This window comes from Poecilia reticulata, chromosome 21, assembly GCF_904066995.2.
Source record: "Poecilia reticulata chromosome 21, P_reticulata-male-v2, whole genome shotgun sequence".
Classification (NCBI taxonomy): Eukaryota; Metazoa; Chordata; class Actinopteri; order Cyprinodontiformes; family Poeciliidae; genus Poecilia; species Poecilia reticulata.
Window position 1 is genome coordinate 2,766,168 of NC_088850.1, and position 18,866 is coordinate 2,785,033.

Below are 18,866 nucleotides of genomic sequence, written 5' to 3' on the forward strand. Positions count from 1 at the left end.
TTCACTCCTTCCTGTATAATGTTCTAGGAGAATGCTTTACCACAAATTTACACATTAAATTATTGCTGGTTAGAGATCAAAAAATGAATCACTTGTTTGGCTTTGAAAGCTTTTTTTATTTTATATTTTGAAACCTCATCTGCAACCTTGCAATATAAACCCTGCACTCCAATAAAAAATAACCAAACTGTTCTGTTTCTTGCATCATTATATGCATTTTAGCTCTTGTTCTAACATTTGTGCAGCTGCAGGTAAATAAGACGAGGATTGGGTTGCTGTTTGGGAACAAGAAGGGACAGATGATGCATGAAAACAGATATTTTCTCTGTTTTTGTCATTGTTTTTCAGCCACTGATGTATTTATTTTAGCTATGCCATCAGTTAGGATGTGTACTGTTGTTGTGTGTTGGGAGATGATGCTCAAGTTGCTCTGGGAAACTTAAAGCAGAAAGTCGCACTAATTTGACGGGATGACGGTGTTTCTGATCTAAAAACAGAAATCAAAGCCTTGGTTGCATCAGCAACATGAGATGCAGCATTTTGTTCCCCTTTTATGTTTCTTATCCTGCCATTTCTTCCATTTAAACTCTTTTCTTCCACCCACATTCATGTTTCTGCTCTTGATCTCTCCCATCTCTTCTTCTTCTTCTCTGTTATTTTATGCACCCAGACACCCTTGCTTATTTTCTTGCCCTCTCTCCTTTGTCTTCATTTATTTTTCACCTCTTGGTTCGTTCTGCTCTCCTCCCTGGGTGAAGTGGCTGCTGTTTGTTTGAAGTCGGGGCTTATTGAGCTCAGGTCTGGGGAGAGAACCCCAACATCAATACTACTACACAAAGACAGAGAATATACACAGTAAGACAAACACCACCTCATCCATTTTCTCTCTCATCTTCTTTCTGCAACGCTGTTTCACCCAGCAGAAACCAGGAGAGCACACTCATACGCTCACAAGCATCTCTGTCATCAATTTAAGGCTGAGTATAGATCGCTCCCTGAAGCAGTAGCTTGTTTGGTTTCTACATTATTTTCTGGTTCACCTCACACACACACACACACACATCCAAATATCTGAGCACAAACCTTCAGCCTGAGTATCTGCATTTTGATTACAGAGGAACTTTTTCTCACATCATTGTCGGGTTCTGATCTGTAAAACGTTCACACGCTCCTTTTCAGACAGAATCAATCATTTTGATCAGTCAAAACCTCATTAATATTGTCTTTAGCTCTAAGTGAAATCTGTCTGTTATCTGGAGATGAGGGACAGCAAAGGAAAGATATAAATCATTCTGATTTTTAATTAATGCTCCAATTGAACCAACCGTTATGATTATTAAAAAGTCATAAAGATTGTAATACCTGACATCATCTTCTGGAAAAGAGCAAACACACCCAGGCATCCTTTACAATAACTTCATCTCTAAAAGCAGAGCCAAATTCACAGCCGTGGAATAAATCACTGGACAAAACGTTGATGAAAATGTGCAGATCAAGATTAAGATCTTTACATCTAAATGTAAAATAATTTTTTTCTGTTAGAAGCTGATAAACTGCATGAATGGAAAAAATGTATCCAATGCTGACGTTTTATATTAACTCCGTGGCTTTTTAACAGCACCTTTATTATAGATGTAATAATAAAACTGCATCATGTTTTTTAATGGTAGCATTTGAACTTTAGCATTTTTAGCTTTTCATTTATAATATAAACAAACCAAACATTGACTAAAAGTGACATAATCACCTACTTTTCAAGGCTAGTAAAGAACTAACATCATTTTATGACTGAAAGTTGTGTGAGCTGGTAAGTGGAAACCAAATGGCTCACAAGCTAAGCAGAAATATAATTTTTCTTTATGAAAACTAAAGTTCTGTTGATGTATCACTGGACCTACAGACATAAATATCACATCTTTAGAGGATTTCTTCTCTAAAAATTGGAGGTTTCTGCACCTCATCCACCAGTTTCAGCTTTCCTAAAACATCCTTAATGTTTCCATCAGTTTTTTAGCAGTTTGTCGATGCAGGTGAATATTTTTTATTTCTTTAAACAGCCTGCTAGTTGCCTCTAAATGTGCCATCATGTGCTATTGCTTTAACCAGACACAAATGTGATGCACACAAAAATATAAACCTGTTTTTTCCTCTGATTACTGTGAGCTGGTCCAACCAACACAAAGAGCCTGAAGCTGCTACTGTTGTAACATGATATGATAAATCCTTTAAAATGGCTCCTTATGTGGCTACAATCCATCGAATCCACCAATTATTGGTACAGAATGATTAGAAATACCAAACTGAGCAAACAAATCTTCCCTCAAACTTTAGTTTCTTTTCTTCAGATCCATGACATAACTGTAAAAAACTAAAGGATAAGGAACAGAAATGAGATTTCAGGAACTAGATTCTTGCTTCAGGTTTTGTGCACTCTGCAGTCGACCTTTGACCTGCTTGTGTCGGCAGCAGAGCCGAGATGAGGTGGAGAGTCCCAACAGGGATCAACGCAGGATCAGATTGCATATTCATGGTCCAGGAAAGTGCCAGGCAGTGAAGCATCCACCACAGCTCATAAGAGAAGCAGAGCAGACGACATTCACAGAAATCTGTTTACAGCTTTTTCTGTATATTTCATTTTTTATTTACAGCATTTTTATGCATCCATGCAAGATTTTAAATCTCTGTTCAATCAAGTTCAGAGCTGAGAAGAAAAACAACCAAGGCTGATTTTCTGTGTGTGTGTGTGTATCCAGGTGTGTGTCTGCATGCATATTTATGAGATGACAGATGGGATGTGATTTAAAAGTTACCTTGTACAGACGCACATTTTACCCTTCACACATGTATAAAAACTTGCTAAAATGATTCAAAACCACATGAATATATATTCTATTAAACCTTATGCAAGTATACAACAATGGCTGATTTATCTTATTAAATTTGTAAAGATATCAGTTTAATCTCCACAGTCAACAGTCAATGTTGTGCTTTAAACTTTCATTCAACATGTTTCTTGATAGATGTTGCACATTTTTGGACCAATCATTTTCCGCATGCTGCACGTTTCTTCTTCGGCTCCATTCAGTCAATAGCAGAGAGGAATAAGCAGCAGCTCCTATTAATCAGCAGTTTGCACATGTGCAGGGTTGATCTTCTGGGTTTTTTGTCCCAGTGGAGTGTATGCACTGTGTGAGCGAAAACATACAACAAAACACCCTGTCATTTTTTTTCTCTGTGTGATTATTTCTCTTGTAAACACAGCCAAAACTCACAGCACATCCATTGTCTTTATTTTCTGAGTGTGAGGATTTGTGTCAGGAGACGCTGTGGGTATAAAATAAGCCTCTTAAAAATGTTCATTTTAAACCAAACAGAACATGTGTTGCTCCCAAAACTTCCCATTTTTATCTGCTGGCGTTCAAAGATGCTGACACGCTATGCACTCAACATAAAACAGATGATTAAATATTGGCCTACAAGAATCATAAAAGGTTTACAGAGCTGGCAACATTTACTGCCACCCTGTGTGAGGTTTACTAAAGCGCCTGAGAGTAAATTGATATTTTACTGCAGCAGCAGTATAGTCTGAATGTTTGTTTTTAATAAAGCCACTACGATTATTAGCAAACCTTTTTTAGAAAACCTGACGGCACCAAGTCTCCTCCTTTAATATTCCACACGGTTGGAACGATTTTACAAAATCCTCCAGCAGGATTTTGTTTCTGTTGAACCATTTGTGTGGATTTGGCCACCAGGCTTCATCCCAACGACGACTGATTGTCAAGTTCTCCATATTTCTACTTTTACTGTCTAAAACTTTAAAGACTGTAAAGAAATGCCACAGGCCTTGGAAGAGAAAACCAAACTATTTATCGGCATAATTTTTTTTTAAAATTAGGGTTTTCTATTGTTTGAGTAATAAAAATCCACATCAAACATCTCGACTAAAGCTTCATTCAATATTGTCTGAAAGAAGGTTTGGGATAATGTTGGTTCAGCCAATCAGCTTCTCTTCCTCCTCAATTTCCTCCATCTTCACTTAAAGCTTTGACCTGCAAGTTGTAAATCTTTTCTTTCCGGGAAAGCCGACAGAAATCCAAAACTGCTGTTAAAGACGAACACAAACATTCGTTCTTCCCTGTTAGCCTTGTGTCAGTAAATCTTATCGGTTTGCAGGATTTGATTTCCACGTTTCAGCCGAGGTTGCGTTTACCAAACCAAAACCGATGTACACTTCTATAAATGCAGGAGGTTTTCTTTCTGTTCTGCCCGATAAAACTTCCCACATCTATAATTCAGGAGACATTCCTGCCCCGCCGCGTCTCTCTAATCCACAAACATCCAGCCTGCAGTCTTCAGAAATGCTTATCGAATCATAGCTGTTCGAAATTCCTCACCTGCCTCTGGAAAACCTCCTTTCGCTGTGTGTGTGTGTGTGTAGAAATGCTCAGAGTGGGTTTGTGCGAGATGAAGAGGGGAGGTCAGCAAACACTGCAGAGCAGCTTGCAAGCAGGGCAATAATTCACCCTCAGCGAAAGGCATTAATAACAAACTTCACAGAAGAGACAAAACACATTGCGTATTTGTTGTTTTTTCTCTTCACTTTTTCCGCTCAACCCTTTTCTTTCACACAGAAACACAAATCCACTCCTTCTCTGCCTCACCTTTAATCTTCATCAAGGCTTTTGCAAAGAAACATGATGATAAATGGCACCCAAATTAAAAAAACAAAACAACTAACAACAGTCTTTGAGCTGAAGATACAAGAATGAAACTCGACAGAGGTTTTGACAGCAGGTGTGTGAAGGTTTCTGTAGGTGTGTGTAGCCGCGTTTATCTCTGTCTGGACAAATGGAGAAAGAAATGATTCCAGAGGAGAGAGTTGCTGGACATATCAGTCCTCCCTGAATCCTCCTGGTTACATTGCTTTCTTCGCACTCTTGGTGAAGAGATTAACGGCTAATGGAGCGGATATATCTGCTATTAGCCTCAGCAAGCACAACAATAACAACTATGACAACACTGACAGCTTGGAACGTGCTCTGCTTCAGATGACGGCTACAACAACGGCGCTGCAAACATCAGAAATGTATCTGCTTCTCTTTCTTCTCAGCCTTGTGTCGGACTGGAAATAAAACCCTGAAGAGGGATTAGCATCAGTCACAAAGGAAAAAAAAAAAACAACTTTGGAGGCTCTAACAACTCCAATCCTTCAGCTAGACTGTAATGTCAAATGGAATATTGTTTCTGCAATTTGGATTATTAATATGAGACTTTACAGGAAATTACATCAGAAAAGCCTCATTAGGATTTGAAATGCAAGCATAAATATCCAAATGACTGTCTTTATTTCTACACATCTGCATTGGGGCATGATTAAGTTAATTGTTGCATTTATCAGAATAATTTTGCAGCAGAGTGTTTGGTGAAAGCCTGGAGCTTCCAGTTCATCTTTACTAAAACAGTGTAAGAGGAACTCAGGCGATTTTAATGGTCGGCTGATAAATCGGATCCTTTGCCAAATATCTGAAATTGGTCTTGATGGAACAGAGTTTGCTTATTTATTTTACAGGCAAATATTTGGGCAGCAACCTTCTCTGAAAAAACACAAAGTACGATCTCCTGTGGATCAACCAGCAGAGAGACGAGGAGGAGTCAGCAACCCAGGCCGTCATTTCTAAAAAGAAAATAGTTTTTCTCATAAAATGTCAGGTAAATTTAGAGAAATAAACATGTAGCAGCTCAGGTGTCACATTGATGCCTTCATTTAGCCACATGTAGAGAAAGTAGGAGCAATTTGTGACTGACATCAGATAAAGTTAAATTAAGACTTTGGTGTTTCCAACAGGAGAGATAGAATGTTGAGAGAGTTTGAGCTGAATTTCTGTGCATAAATGGAGGTGGCTGATCATTATTTTAATGTTTCAGCCCATAATGGACAGAGTAGAGACAGAAAGTCAACACACTTGTAGTAACATGCATAAGTTAGCACACAGAGTGTGGAGCAGCAGCAGAGCAGAAAACTCCTCACACACACTGCTGGTGTGTACGGATGTTTTACAGGCGCCGTACACACGCTCTCATGTCTGCACACATTATCTGTTAACTTAATGCTACAAAATGCAATTACACTTGAATGGAGCCGTTTCTGACTGTGGGCGTCAGAGTAGTTTGAATAAGTGGGCAGGATATGATCTGACATTTTAAAACAGTGTTTGCGCTCAGCGTTTTCCATGTTTGTCAGATGTGTGTGGATCCCGATCGATGTCATTTCCTCTTACAGTCTGCATGAGGCTGCTGCAACATCACAATATTTTCAATGTTCTTGATTTCCTTCTGGACATATAGTCAAATGTTTATATTCATATCCTCTCACTGAAGAGAAAAATATTCATTCAGCATATCCAACTACTTTTTTGACCTGAAATGTGTCCTTCAATAAACTGATGCCAACTCCACACTGCACAATTCTAGCCAGAAAATGATGAATTTTAAATATTTATGCTGCCAATCTCCACTGAAATGTACCAACATCTCACCTAAACACAACATGTGATGCAACAAAACGGCGATTTGAACCAGAATCAAGGCTTTTCAGATGGTTCAAGGTTTTTGATCAGAGAAGGTGATGTATAGAAAAGAGATTTCAGATCCAAAGTGTCAGGAGGGTGGTTGAAACCGCTTGGAACGAAGGCTCAGGCAGGCGACGGGGTGTTGTTTTGTGTTTATTTCTCATCTTACACACAGGTATCTGAGGTCAAACTCGAAGGTTCAGCTTGCTTGGTCCACACTCAGCAGACTACTTTCCTGGAGCGGAGTTTTCCTCAGTAAAACTAAACTAAACTCAAAGGTACATTTCTTCAACTCTCTTAAACACAAGTACAATCAGACAACGATCAGACAACATTCCGACGACGATCCAGCGCCACACAATGGTGCACGCGGACTTAAATAACCAGGGGAACAGGTGAACGAGATTACTAATCAACAGAGGGTAAATGACACTAAGGACCAGAATAAACATAGAAACACAGAATAAACCCCTAAACATAGAATGAGAATACAGAAATAAACTCAAAAGAACTGACATCATGACACAAAGCATCTGAAATGCATTCAGTGCCCAATCCTAAAGCTGTGAATGCAGACTTTAATCCTATAATATTAATCAGAAAGCTGCAGGGGCAAAACCATTAACCTCCTGCACATGTTTTCTTTGTTCGTTTAAAAGGTGGGAGGCTATTAGACAGCAGGTCAATGTGAAGATTAGAAGATGATGTGATTATGACAGAATCATTTTGTTGATCCTGTAAATGTTCTTTACATTGAACTGAATCAACATCTGAGTGGAAGAAGGAGAGCAAATGTGCTGCAGGATATTTATAAAAATGGGAAAACGCTGAATAAATCATTGAAAGAAAACACTTTGTGACATGAAAACCTGGGGAGGGTGTCATCATTTCTCTGCAAACACTTTGCAAACGGATGTTGACTTTTTAAGATAAGAATGTTCTGGAAAATAAGAACATAGTCACCAAATATAAACAGCAACAGTCCTTCAAGGTCCATCAACACAATCAGAACTTTGATTCCTCAAACTGAGGAAGTCGGAAATATTAGTAATGCCAAACTAACCAATATGAAAAAATAAAGACGTTACAAATATACTTTTCATTTTGAGTCGGTTAAGCTGCACATGAACTACCAGCTGACCTTTGACTGACATTAATCAAAGCTTTGCAGGCGTTAGAATAGCTGGAAACAAACCAAGTCATAAACAACGTCCTGCAGTGTGGAGAGAAAAAGCAGTCGCTCTGTGGAAGATCATCTTAATTTGTGCAAACTGCTCACAAAGACAGGCCTGCATGGTCACCCCACTGCTTAGTGATTTCTGACATGCTTTAAACAATAACCTGCCAGAAAATGCTGTGATTGCATTGATGAAAGCTTGGCTTGAAGCAGCAGAAGCAGCAGAATCTGGCTGTGACCGGCACTGAATGGAGAAATGACACGTGGAGCACAAATGACTGGCGACAGAGAAAACAGCTTGTTCTCTGTCTGCTCTGAACCAGTTCATTTGCTCCCTGTCGACTCGCTGTTGTTCCTCGAGTTGGAGGTGATTCTGCTTCTTAGCTCTTTATCTCTTCTCCTCCCACTCATATAATTCTAAATTATATCATTTTCCCTTCATACTTTTCAGGAATTAAACATTAAAAATGTGGTTTTATCCCTTTGTGTCACTTCTCTAGTTCTCTCTTACAATCCTATTCTGTCCAATTTCCTTTTTACTCTCTCTCTCCGACTTTCTGCACAAGTCGTCTTCACATTTTTGCTCCAAATGTCTCTGTTATCCTTCGTTCCAACTCTCTTTATCCTCCTTTTCCACTCCACTCTCTATAAAGTAGATTGATGGCTCAATCCTTCATACATCAAGGTGAGAATTACAATTTTCACACCAGCACGCACAAATGTCAGCAGACAATTACTGAGCTATTCACGCAGCCTTTGCACACACACACACACACACACACACACACACACACACACACACACACACACACACACACACACACACACACACACACACACTCTGTAGTTTCCTCTATCAGACCATTTTGACATTTTACAAAGCAGCCCAGATTCAGCTGAAAATGACGTTTAAAGTGGAACATCAGAGGAGACAGGAACATAAAGCTGACCAGTTATCAGGAACCTTTCTTCAAACCACCAAGGCTTCAACAAAAGCAGACACGTTCTAAATGCCACGCTGTTATTTAAATCCAGACATCATGTTAGATTTAATAATAATTAATACGTTATAATTTCTGCAAGATTTGAGGCCTGCTTGGTTTAATGATTATTTGGGTTAATTGTGATTAATTATTATTGAGGTTATTGTCAACCAATTTAGTAATCAATTATTAGCTGAAGTATACAAACTAAGAGGAGTAACTAAGACAAAACTGTACAGAAATATAAACATTCTGTATTTAAGAAAAAAAAACATTTGCCTGTAAATATGTTCTACCCAAAACTGCAACAAATATCTATTAGGCATTTTTTTGCTATCGATTAATAATTAGTTCATCCAAAAGATGAACACTTTGATGTTAAAAGTATTTTTAGCTGCAGATGCATCCTTTGCTACGAACGATCAAGCATCGCTGAAGGAATGATGTTGATGCATTTTAAGCAGTAAAAAGTTTCATTTATTATTTAGCTTTAGGATGTTTTAATAAAATAAAACAATAACTAAGCCATCCCATCTCCCAAACAGCAGATGTATACAGATGCAACTCTTTCAATAAAACTGTTTTGAAATTAAATTAATAATTTTGTTGATAGGGTTGACATTTTGGAAAAAAAATAAATGATAACAGAATAATAGACAAAATACTAAACATTTTCGGCTGTACTTATGCTACTTACACTTTTGCATAAGTGTAAGTGCTAATACGCACTGCCATGTGTATTAGCAGTGCCATGGTAGTAAATATACTCTGCTTTATAAAAGACAAAGTTAGTTTGTTGGGAAAAGGTTGAAAAGTTTGGGAACTACCAGTTAAAGTCAAGTTTTAAGACTAAAATTTTCTAGGAATCACTTTGGATCAAATTGAGTTTCTGCAGCAGCGTTTTAGAAACTCCTCCCTGAAAACAAAGTTTAAAGTTGATTCTCTCCAAGGTTATCTGTTACAGATTCCTTATTTATCCCTTCAGTTCTGGAGCTTTTTGTTGCTGATCAGAATCAAATAGCATAAGATTTAAAAAAATATCCATTGCAAAGTTCTGGTGGATGGTGAATCCACAAAACAAATACTATACAAAAAACATTTAATATTGAAAGTAATTTGTACATGTTGATTTAGAGACGCAGCGTAGCTACGACTGGAGCTAGAATTATTACTTTTTTCAGTCTGTGTTTATCTGAGTATGTTGGAAACAAAAGCAAACACTGTAGACTCGGATAACTCTGCAGTCAAACATGTTTGATCGTGCCGCATCCTCAAAGTTAAAAAAAAATCCCAATTATGCCGATTCTTGCAGTTTTTTTTAGTTTTTTTAAAGAATTGGCTGAATCATTTATAAAGAATGAAGGAATGAGCCAGGCTGAAAATGCAAAACATCCTTTTCTTAGGTTTTTGTAGGAAGCACACTCGCTGCTGCAGGAATGGCACAGTGATTGCAAATTGGCTGTCTGTGTAATAGACAGACAGTCTGCTCATTTAGCTGAAACCTGCAGGAGCAAAACAAGAAATCAATGCCGTTCTAAAACACCTCACTTACTTATCTGTAATTTTCTCAATGTGCTCTTTTATAGCAGCCCGGCGTTTAAGTGTCCGTAGTGAGGAAGCGTGGAGCCTTTGGGTTTAGCCAGAATATCAGCTTTACACAACGTAAACCTCAGATCATGAAATTATGATGGACTTTACTGGTATTTAATGCTAACCTTTCCAAGATTACACTGGGATGTAGAGAGGAAGCAGAGCAAACAGAACTGCAGCCTGTTCAGTTGACTCTGATGAAATATGGTGGCGTCCAGTAGGTCCATGTTACTTAACCACGGCAAATTACACAAACTAAAGGTGTTTCTAGTGAAGAAACAAACATGGATAATAAGCTGGAAAGTGTTTTACAGAGGAATAAAACAACTAAGGAGCTAAACTAAGCATGGAAAAGATGTACAGGACTAAACGAGTGTGTTGAAAATAACAAAACATGATAGGAACAAAAAATGTGACTGAACTTCCTGGATTTTTGGACGTTTTTGTGAAACTACCAGTTGATTGTTTATGTTCTCAGACAGAAAAAAATAATGTTAATTTCTGGACTGCTAATGTAAAAAGTCAAGCATTTACACTGTCAATAAATCTGTTTTGTAGTGATTCCTCACACACACAGTGTGACGTCACCTCTGCTCCTATAATTAGTGACTTATCATAGTAGGAAAGCTGGAAATAATGAATTATGTTTTGTTAGTTGTAAAATTACAGGACAAACGTAAACAAAACAGAGTTTAACAGAAGTTAAATAAGTTAATCAGAAGGGTTCACTTATTCTAAACTCTTTAATAATCATCTTAACATAAATAGCAGCAGACATGAAATTATGATGGACTTTACTGGTATTTAATGCTAACCTTTCCAAGATTACACTGGGATGTAGAGAGGAGGCAGAGCAAACAGAACTGCAGCCTGTTCAGTTGACTCTGGTGAAATATGGTGGCGTCCAGTAGGTCCATGTTACTTAACCACAGCAAATTACACAAACTAAAGGTGTTTCTACTGATGAAGCAGGTTTGTAAGGATGTTTTTTACCCTGCAGTAATGAGGGAGATGATGCAATATTTCATATTTGAGACTTCCTGGACATTTTTATGTCAAACTTTCATACTTTTCCAAACACAAGTACAAATATGATGGTTATTATTTGAACAGTGATCAGCCTTTTGATATGTCACTTGTCATCAATCAAAATCACCCATATTTTATATATTTGATCTCTTAATTAGACTTCAACAAGCCTCAATGCTAACTTTATTTATATATATTGCAGAGATGCTAAAGCTCATAGTGCCTGATGGGGATATTATAAGGAAGGAAGAAAAAAAGAGTCTGTAAAAGAGTCAGCAGCATCATGATCACATGTCTTCCTGATATCATGTTTAGCTGATGGACAGGCAAGATTAACCTTTAAACACTTTATCTGGAAATATAGTTGTTGTTTTTCTGTTTAATGAAACCAGAATCAACCTTTTTCCAGACTGCGTGGGTTTATCATAATGAACTATGTGGAAAAAACAACTTTTATAAAGTGAGAAATCTCAAAAGATGAATGTAAAAAAGAAACATCCAGGAAACTTGAGTAATTATCTCATATCTGCATTGTATAAACTATTTGTTTTTTCTCCAAACTGTAATGTTTGGGTTCAGTAGAAGAGCCAAACTGTCAGGCGATTCATCCTGAGACGCTTTCAAGCAGCAGCAGGTTGTCTGCCATGTGATAAGGCCCTCAGTGGCAGAGGCCAGTTTAGTTAGCCAACCTGTGAGCCCCGCTGCACTACGAGCTTCATATAAAACATTATTACCATTATTCCCACCCTGGGAGCCGGTTATGGCTCCTCTGAAAACTCATTTCCCTCTCCTCTTGTCCATGTGAATACCTCCTGATAGGGAGAGGGAAGGAGAAAGGAACAATAACCGCATTTCATATGGGGAAATGAATAATTTCAACTGCGAATGCGCCTCCAGTTTGTGTATGTGTGTAATTGTGTCATTTACTGTAGTGTAAGGGGGCATTGTGTTTGCGTCTTGTCCTATTGTGGAGCGGCTGGGCGTTGTGATACACAAGCCGAGCACAATGATTGGAGCATCGATCATGTTTTTCTTGAGGAACGACAGACAGAAACCTGTCAGAGGCGGACGGCATCCTGTTTGCAGAGAGAATTTCAATGAGATCCAACATCTCAAAGTTCAACAGCCGTGATGGTTTCTGGCTTAAAAGTGAAGAAACAAACATGGAAAATAAGCTGGAAAGTGTTTTACAGAGGAATAAAACAACTAAGGAGCTAAACTAAGCATGGAAAAGATGTACAGGACTAAACGAAAATAACAAAACATGATAGGAACAAAAAATGTGACTGAACTTCCTGGATTTTTGGACGTTTTTGTAAAACTACCAGTTGATTGTTTACATTCTCAGACAGAAAAAAATAATGTTAATTTCTGGACTGCTAATGTAAAAAGTCAAGCATTTACACTGTCAATAAATCTGTTTTGTAGTGATTCCTCACACACACAGTGTGACGTCACCTCTGCTCCTATAATTAGTGACTTATCATAGTAGGAAAGCTGGAAATAATTAATTGTGTTTTGTTAGCTGTAAAGTTACAGGACAAACGTAAACAAAACAGAGTTTAACAGAAGTTAAATAAGTTAATCAGAAGGGTTCACTTATTCTAAACTCTTTAACAATCTTCTTAACATAAATAGCAGCAGACATTTTTTTTTACCAATACAAAACAAAGAATGAAATATGCATATCACGCCTCACAGAAACAGAAAACTTTAGTTTGGTGTTTGTTTACTTTACTTTTTCCTTGCAATTTTTAACATTTTTATTTTAAAGCTTTAATTTTTCATCATAGTTATTCAGAACAATTCTTTGAAGTTTATGCTTGTTTATGGTTTAGTGTTGGTTTTATATACATTACCATTTTTTGGCGATATTAGGCAGAAGGATAAAGATTTATGCTGTTGAATATCTTTAGTTTTATATGAATTGCAAATTGTTTTGAACATTTTACTCCTGTTTGCTTGGGACAGTTTTTGATTAGTCAGGAAAAACTGAGTAAACAGCAACATCCCTAACAAGCAAGGCCTGTTGATCGCCGGAGAAGAAGTCACGATGGGTGAGAAACAAATAAATAACACACACACACACACACACACACACACACACACACACACACACACAACCACACACACACACACTCCTCCTTTGGGATTTATTTAAGGCCCACACACAAACACAGGGTCTAATGTTTATTCAGAGCCACAAACGAGGAGCAGACCTGCTGATTGTTCCTGACCTGCTGTGTATTTATGCTCCTCTGCGACGCTGCAGCTGATAGTTACCCAACACTAACACCGCCTGCATTTACATATACGCTAATAATGTGATTAACATGTGATTAAGCCAATAAGAGCCCGTGTAAACAACTTCTGACTACATGCAAAACATGGAAATGAATTTAGCAGGAACAGAATTAGGAATTTTAATCCTAAAAGAAAAATCATTTCCACAAAAGTTACAATTAAAACTCTAATTTTATGTTTTATTTAAACTAAAACTAAATTTATATATGTTCAAATGTCCAAAAGATGAGCTCAAAGGTCCAGACTTTATGTCGATAAAATTATTTGTTTGTGACTCTAAGCTGATCTCAGTTCTGACAGTAAAGTGTAACAAACTCTAATTATTTAAGAAAAAGCTCAAATCTGACCAACAATTGCATTTTATGCCGTAACAGATAAGTCTGTTTTTATACAGAAAAATGAACAAGAAATGAACTTAAACTGCAACCAGATGTGGAATATCAAAACAGCTGTAGGTAAAAGCTACAGCTGGTCAAAAATCGGCAACAGAACAGCTGCACCAGATGAAAATCAAAGTTCTGGAATGGCCTAGTCAAAGTCCAGAACTTTATCTGACAGGAAGTCAGACTGAAGATGCTATTGGTCCTTCACTTTCATTCCCCTAAAAACAGCTGAGTTGCATTAAAACTATTGAGCACCAACAAATCGGTCAGTCCCAGAAACTCTCAGTTCTGCTCCAAAGTATCTCCAGTTCCAACATGCATTCAGATAATAAGCCTTCACACACTGGATGAATCCCAATTAGCTCCTCTTACTCCTGTAACAGAAGCAGACTGTGTTCACAGTAATGATCGCAGGAAGCCACCTTTACCTGCTGACAAATCCGACAGCTTCACACCGGCTGTGAAATTCTGTGGGATTAAGTTGGCAAGTCTGAATCTGGCACAAGAAGCAGAGAGGAGTTAAAGCACGTGTGTCATGACTTGAAAAGATCCATTCATTTGCACACGCACACACACACACACGCACGCACACACACACACACACACACACACACACACGCACACACACACTCCTGCAAAAGGAGCAGAGATTCACTCATTAGCTCAGAGTTTGCAGAACGAGTCCACACAAGTTCTTTTCCTCCCTGTTTTCTGTTCTTGATGGGCCACAGCGGTTGCATCTGTTTCCATCTCCAGCTGAAGCAGCTTAATTACTCTTTAAGTTTTAGCAGAGGAATGTATTCAGGTCAACTTACAGCAACAGGAAATTCAGCTTCAACAGCTGAAAACTAAACCATCTGAAAACACGTTCAGTTCACACAAACCTTAAAATGAAGACAAAACTGCTCTGAAGTCAGGATCAAACTGAGGTTTGACAAGATACAAGATGATATTGGTGCAAGTTGTGATGACAAAATGACTCATTTTGTAATATTACATTAAGTTTATTCTTATTTATGAAGAGGAATTTGAATGATTTAAACAGAAAAGACATTCAGTATTTCTCCAAGTTTAGCTCAGCAGAGAGTCGTCCATCTGTTTTAAAAATGATTCAAGAAATCAGAATTACTGACAAGCTGTTTTTAACAAATCCATGACTTAAAGTGAAAATGTAAATCCATTGGAAAACAATACTAGTATGTCCAGGAGATGAAACACGAGTTGTTTTGGAAAAATCAAAGTTCAGTGTCGTTCTCTTGTCTGCTTCTTGCTGCTGGAAGTCAGTGGAGTGTAAGACAAGCAGAGACACGAAGCACATCAGGCTGAGGCGTCGGAGCCGCACAAGACACAAATCACACAAAGGCAGGTAGTGGAGCTGTTTAAAAAGCGATATAAAATAACTTTAAACACTAAAATATGTGTTTATTTAAGCAGTAAATTGTAAATTTAAACCCAGAATCTATTTTTTTAAAAAGTCCACCCAGTAAAGATCCTGATTTGTCACTTGGCAGGAAGGATTTCTGAACGGTACAGGAATTTTATTCAATTCCAAAATATCAAGAAAATATTAAAGCATCGCAACGTGAAAGAGCACATTGGTACAAATTGGTACTGAGACTAACAATCAGCACCATAACGGAGCCAAGCTCAGATGGATTTAATAATCCCTTTCCACTGCAGGACTGTGTGGAGAAAAAGTTGGCTTCACAGTGTAAAGCTGCAGCTTAGCTCTTTACAACGCGAGATATCAAAACAGATTCCCCCTCAAACAGCTCTCGCTTTGTAGCTTCCACTTCACTGCATCAGATCATCACAGAAACACACAGTGCAGGTGTTCTCACACAAAATGTGCCCAGACCTCTATGAAAGCATCCAGTTTGCATTTACAGCTCAGTCATAAAAGCTGAGCTCAGGCGCAGCGACAAACATCTGAGGAGCATGATGTTTAAATTTTAGCAGAACGACGAAGAGAGAATGCTAAAAACATGCAGCTCTGCAGCGTTTCTGCTTTGTGAATTCACTCTTCACCAGAAGACAAAGACGGCTGAAACCCAGCAAACGAAGGAGCTCGATACGCAGCATCCCTTCCACAAAGACATCAATAAAACAGCTTTTCTATCTGAAAACCTTTCATCTCAGAGTTGCAGACAGTCATTAAATTCAACCACTAACTGCCTGGTTCTGATGGACACCTGATGGTTAAGATCCTTTACTTCTTCAGACAAACAGAAACAAAACTTCAGTTCCAAAGACAGTAATCTTTAAATGTATACTTTCATCTAGAAATTCACACATAATGATGTTGCATTATGTTGCACAAATCTTTCTCAAGATTCCTAAAAAACACTCCTGATAACTTAAATGTAGGACACGAGTTGAATTATACAGATTACAGAATAAAGTAGATCCTGCAGAAACAAAGGCAGGTTAAAGTCCGTCCAGTTATCTTCAAAAGGTTTATAATAAACTTTAAAAACAGAAATAACTTCTGTGTCAGATAATGAAACGGGTCAGAACGAGCTGAAGAGTCTGAAATGGGAAACAAAGTGGTTTGCAAATCAGCAAAGACAAAAACTTTGTGTATTTCTGCTGGAAATTGAATTTTTCCCAAGGGATAATAAGGTTTTATCTATCTCCATCTATCTAAAAATGTATATCTTAGAATGTAAAGCTGCTTAGAAAGTAATAAAAAGTTTAAACTGTGGGAGCTATCTGAAAGAAAGTGGCACTTTGAAGGATGTTTGGTTACATCTTCAGTTTTATGTCACAAATTACTTTAACCACCACACATTAGAGAATTCATTTACTTTACTGAATGTCCAAAGCAATTTGCAGTTAAATTAAATCCCTAGAAAAATAAAGCATAACGTAACCAGGAAGTTTACCTTCTTCTCAACATATGAAATCTATAACCCTACATTTCAAGTTTTCTTCTACTTGCATTGAAAGTAAATCTCTACTAAATCAGTTCTTTAATCTCTTTTTTTACTTAAAAATCTCAACACTAACGGAGAGTTACGTTGTTGTGACGTGTAAATGTCATGAAGCGAATAGAAACAAACATCCGGAGAAACTTATCAGTGTTGTCGTTACCTTCCAGTATCAGTTTCAGTCTGTTTAACCACAAAGTGACATGTGTGGGTGTTTCCTTCACCTGGTTGTTCCCCGTCTCTCCGCCTCCGGCTGCTGCTCCAGCTCCCGCACCGAGCTCCGGTAACTTCCTCCGACTCAGCACCAGCAGGTAAACCAGCGCTCCCAGCCACACCAGCACCGCCACGGCCACCGCCAGCCTCCGACAGAGACGCTTCATTTTCCGGTCAGGAGGAGCCGACGGCGCCCGCAGCCCGGCTGCTGTCAGAACCCCATGTTAGGAACCGGAATTCAAACAAAAAAAACAAATAAAAGAAGCGGATAAAAGCAGAGGGAGCTCCTCCAGCTGAGCCGACACGAACCCGTCCGGTCAGTCCCGCTGGCTGTTCAACACCGTGCGCGCGCGCGCGCGCTCCTTGACGCGCTCTCAACTCTCACCGGAGCTCGAGCGCTTCTGGAACACCGCCGTGTGTCCACGTGCGGGTGAGGTCGGTGCGCGAGTACGGAGTGAGTGGCTGAGCGCGTTTCTCTGAGGTAGTCCTGGACCCTCCTGCAGGTTTGAATGGGGTGGCGGAGCTCCACCTGCCGACACCCACTCAGCTGCTCCGGTGCGGGGCGTCATGTGAATGTCTGCGGCTGCAGGAGAACCAGGTGTGCCGCTCCGTGTGGGACCGCAGAGCGGAACATTTTCTCACGTTGCAACACAATTTAATTGTATTTTATAGGAATTATGAGCGATAAACCAATAAAAAGGATAAATGTGAAAGATATACCTGGTTTGGACATTGTTTTACTATTCAGCACTCTAAAGCAGGGCCGGCCCAAGGTTCTGTGGGGCCTTGAGCAGAATTTGAAATGAGGCCCCCTGTTAAAGCTGCAGTATGTAATTAATATACTGCACTATATTGTAAAAGTCTAGTACAGGTAACCTGTGAAAAACATCAAGCTCCTCTGCTAATGTGCTAATTAGTAGAGCCAGGAGTACGGTCTTAGCTCTGTCAATCATTCTTGTGTGCATGCTGCTCACACCCTCCCCCTTGCTCTGCTGTGCTACAACAGGTTCACCACAGCAGGCTGCCATGAATGCTCTGGCTAGTTGCATGGCCACCGATGACGGGCAATAAATCGTTTTTCTAGAACGGTAAGTTGTTTCTCCACCATTAGGACATTTAGCAGCGCATACACAAGCATGATTGACAGCACTTAAGACCCTCCTCCTGGCTCTAATTGGTGGTTTTTCCAGAAGACATGTAATTTTTCAGAGGCAATAGCGGCTCAGGGAGGAGGTAGAAGAGCAAATCATTTCAGCAAAAAGACAAAAACTCAAGCTTTAGGACTTATTTACAAACATTAATCTATATTTTACGGAAGCATCATCATCAGTTTAGCTTTTTCAGATGAGACACAAATGCAGCGCATCTGTGTAGTGACCAGTCAGCAGTGATGTGTTTCTGAAGTTTAAAATAGATTTCACTGCTGAGTCACAGGTCAGAAAATAACAGCGCAACATGGCTGACATGAGGTCAAAGCGAGGCTGAACTTTGATCACAGAAATCTACCCAACTCCTACTGAGAAATAAAAAAAACAACATGTTTCCAGCTGCAACACAACAGCTGGAAAGACGGGAAAAAGAAACAAAAGACAGAGAACAAAAACACAAACGGAAAACCTGAGATAAACATGGTTTAAAGTGGCAGAACGAGGCAGAGGAGAGAGCAGGAAGGCTTTCTGGTTTAG

At 38.8% G+C, this 18,866-nt stretch overlaps 1 protein-coding gene across 2 annotated transcripts in view; it reads right to left on the reverse strand.

Moving 5' to 3' along the window:
* Positions 1–17,749, reverse strand: part of galnt14 (UDP-N-acetyl-alpha-D-galactosamine:polypeptide N-acetylgalactosaminyltransferase 14 (GalNAc-T14)) — a 145,991-nt gene extending 128,242 nt beyond the window's left edge. The window contains exon 1 of one of the 2 annotated variants that reach the window (XM_081602516.1): positions 17,193–17,747. In XM_081602516.1, the coding sequence (XP_081458642.1) occupies positions 17,193–17,348 (156 nt within the window). In that variant the 5' untranslated portion in view covers positions 17,349–17,747. Of the gene's footprint in view, positions 1–17,192 lie in introns of both variants that reach the window. The other variant, XM_081602517.1, reaches the window with a different exon arrangement.
* Positions 17,750–18,866: the final 1,117 nt, after the last annotated feature.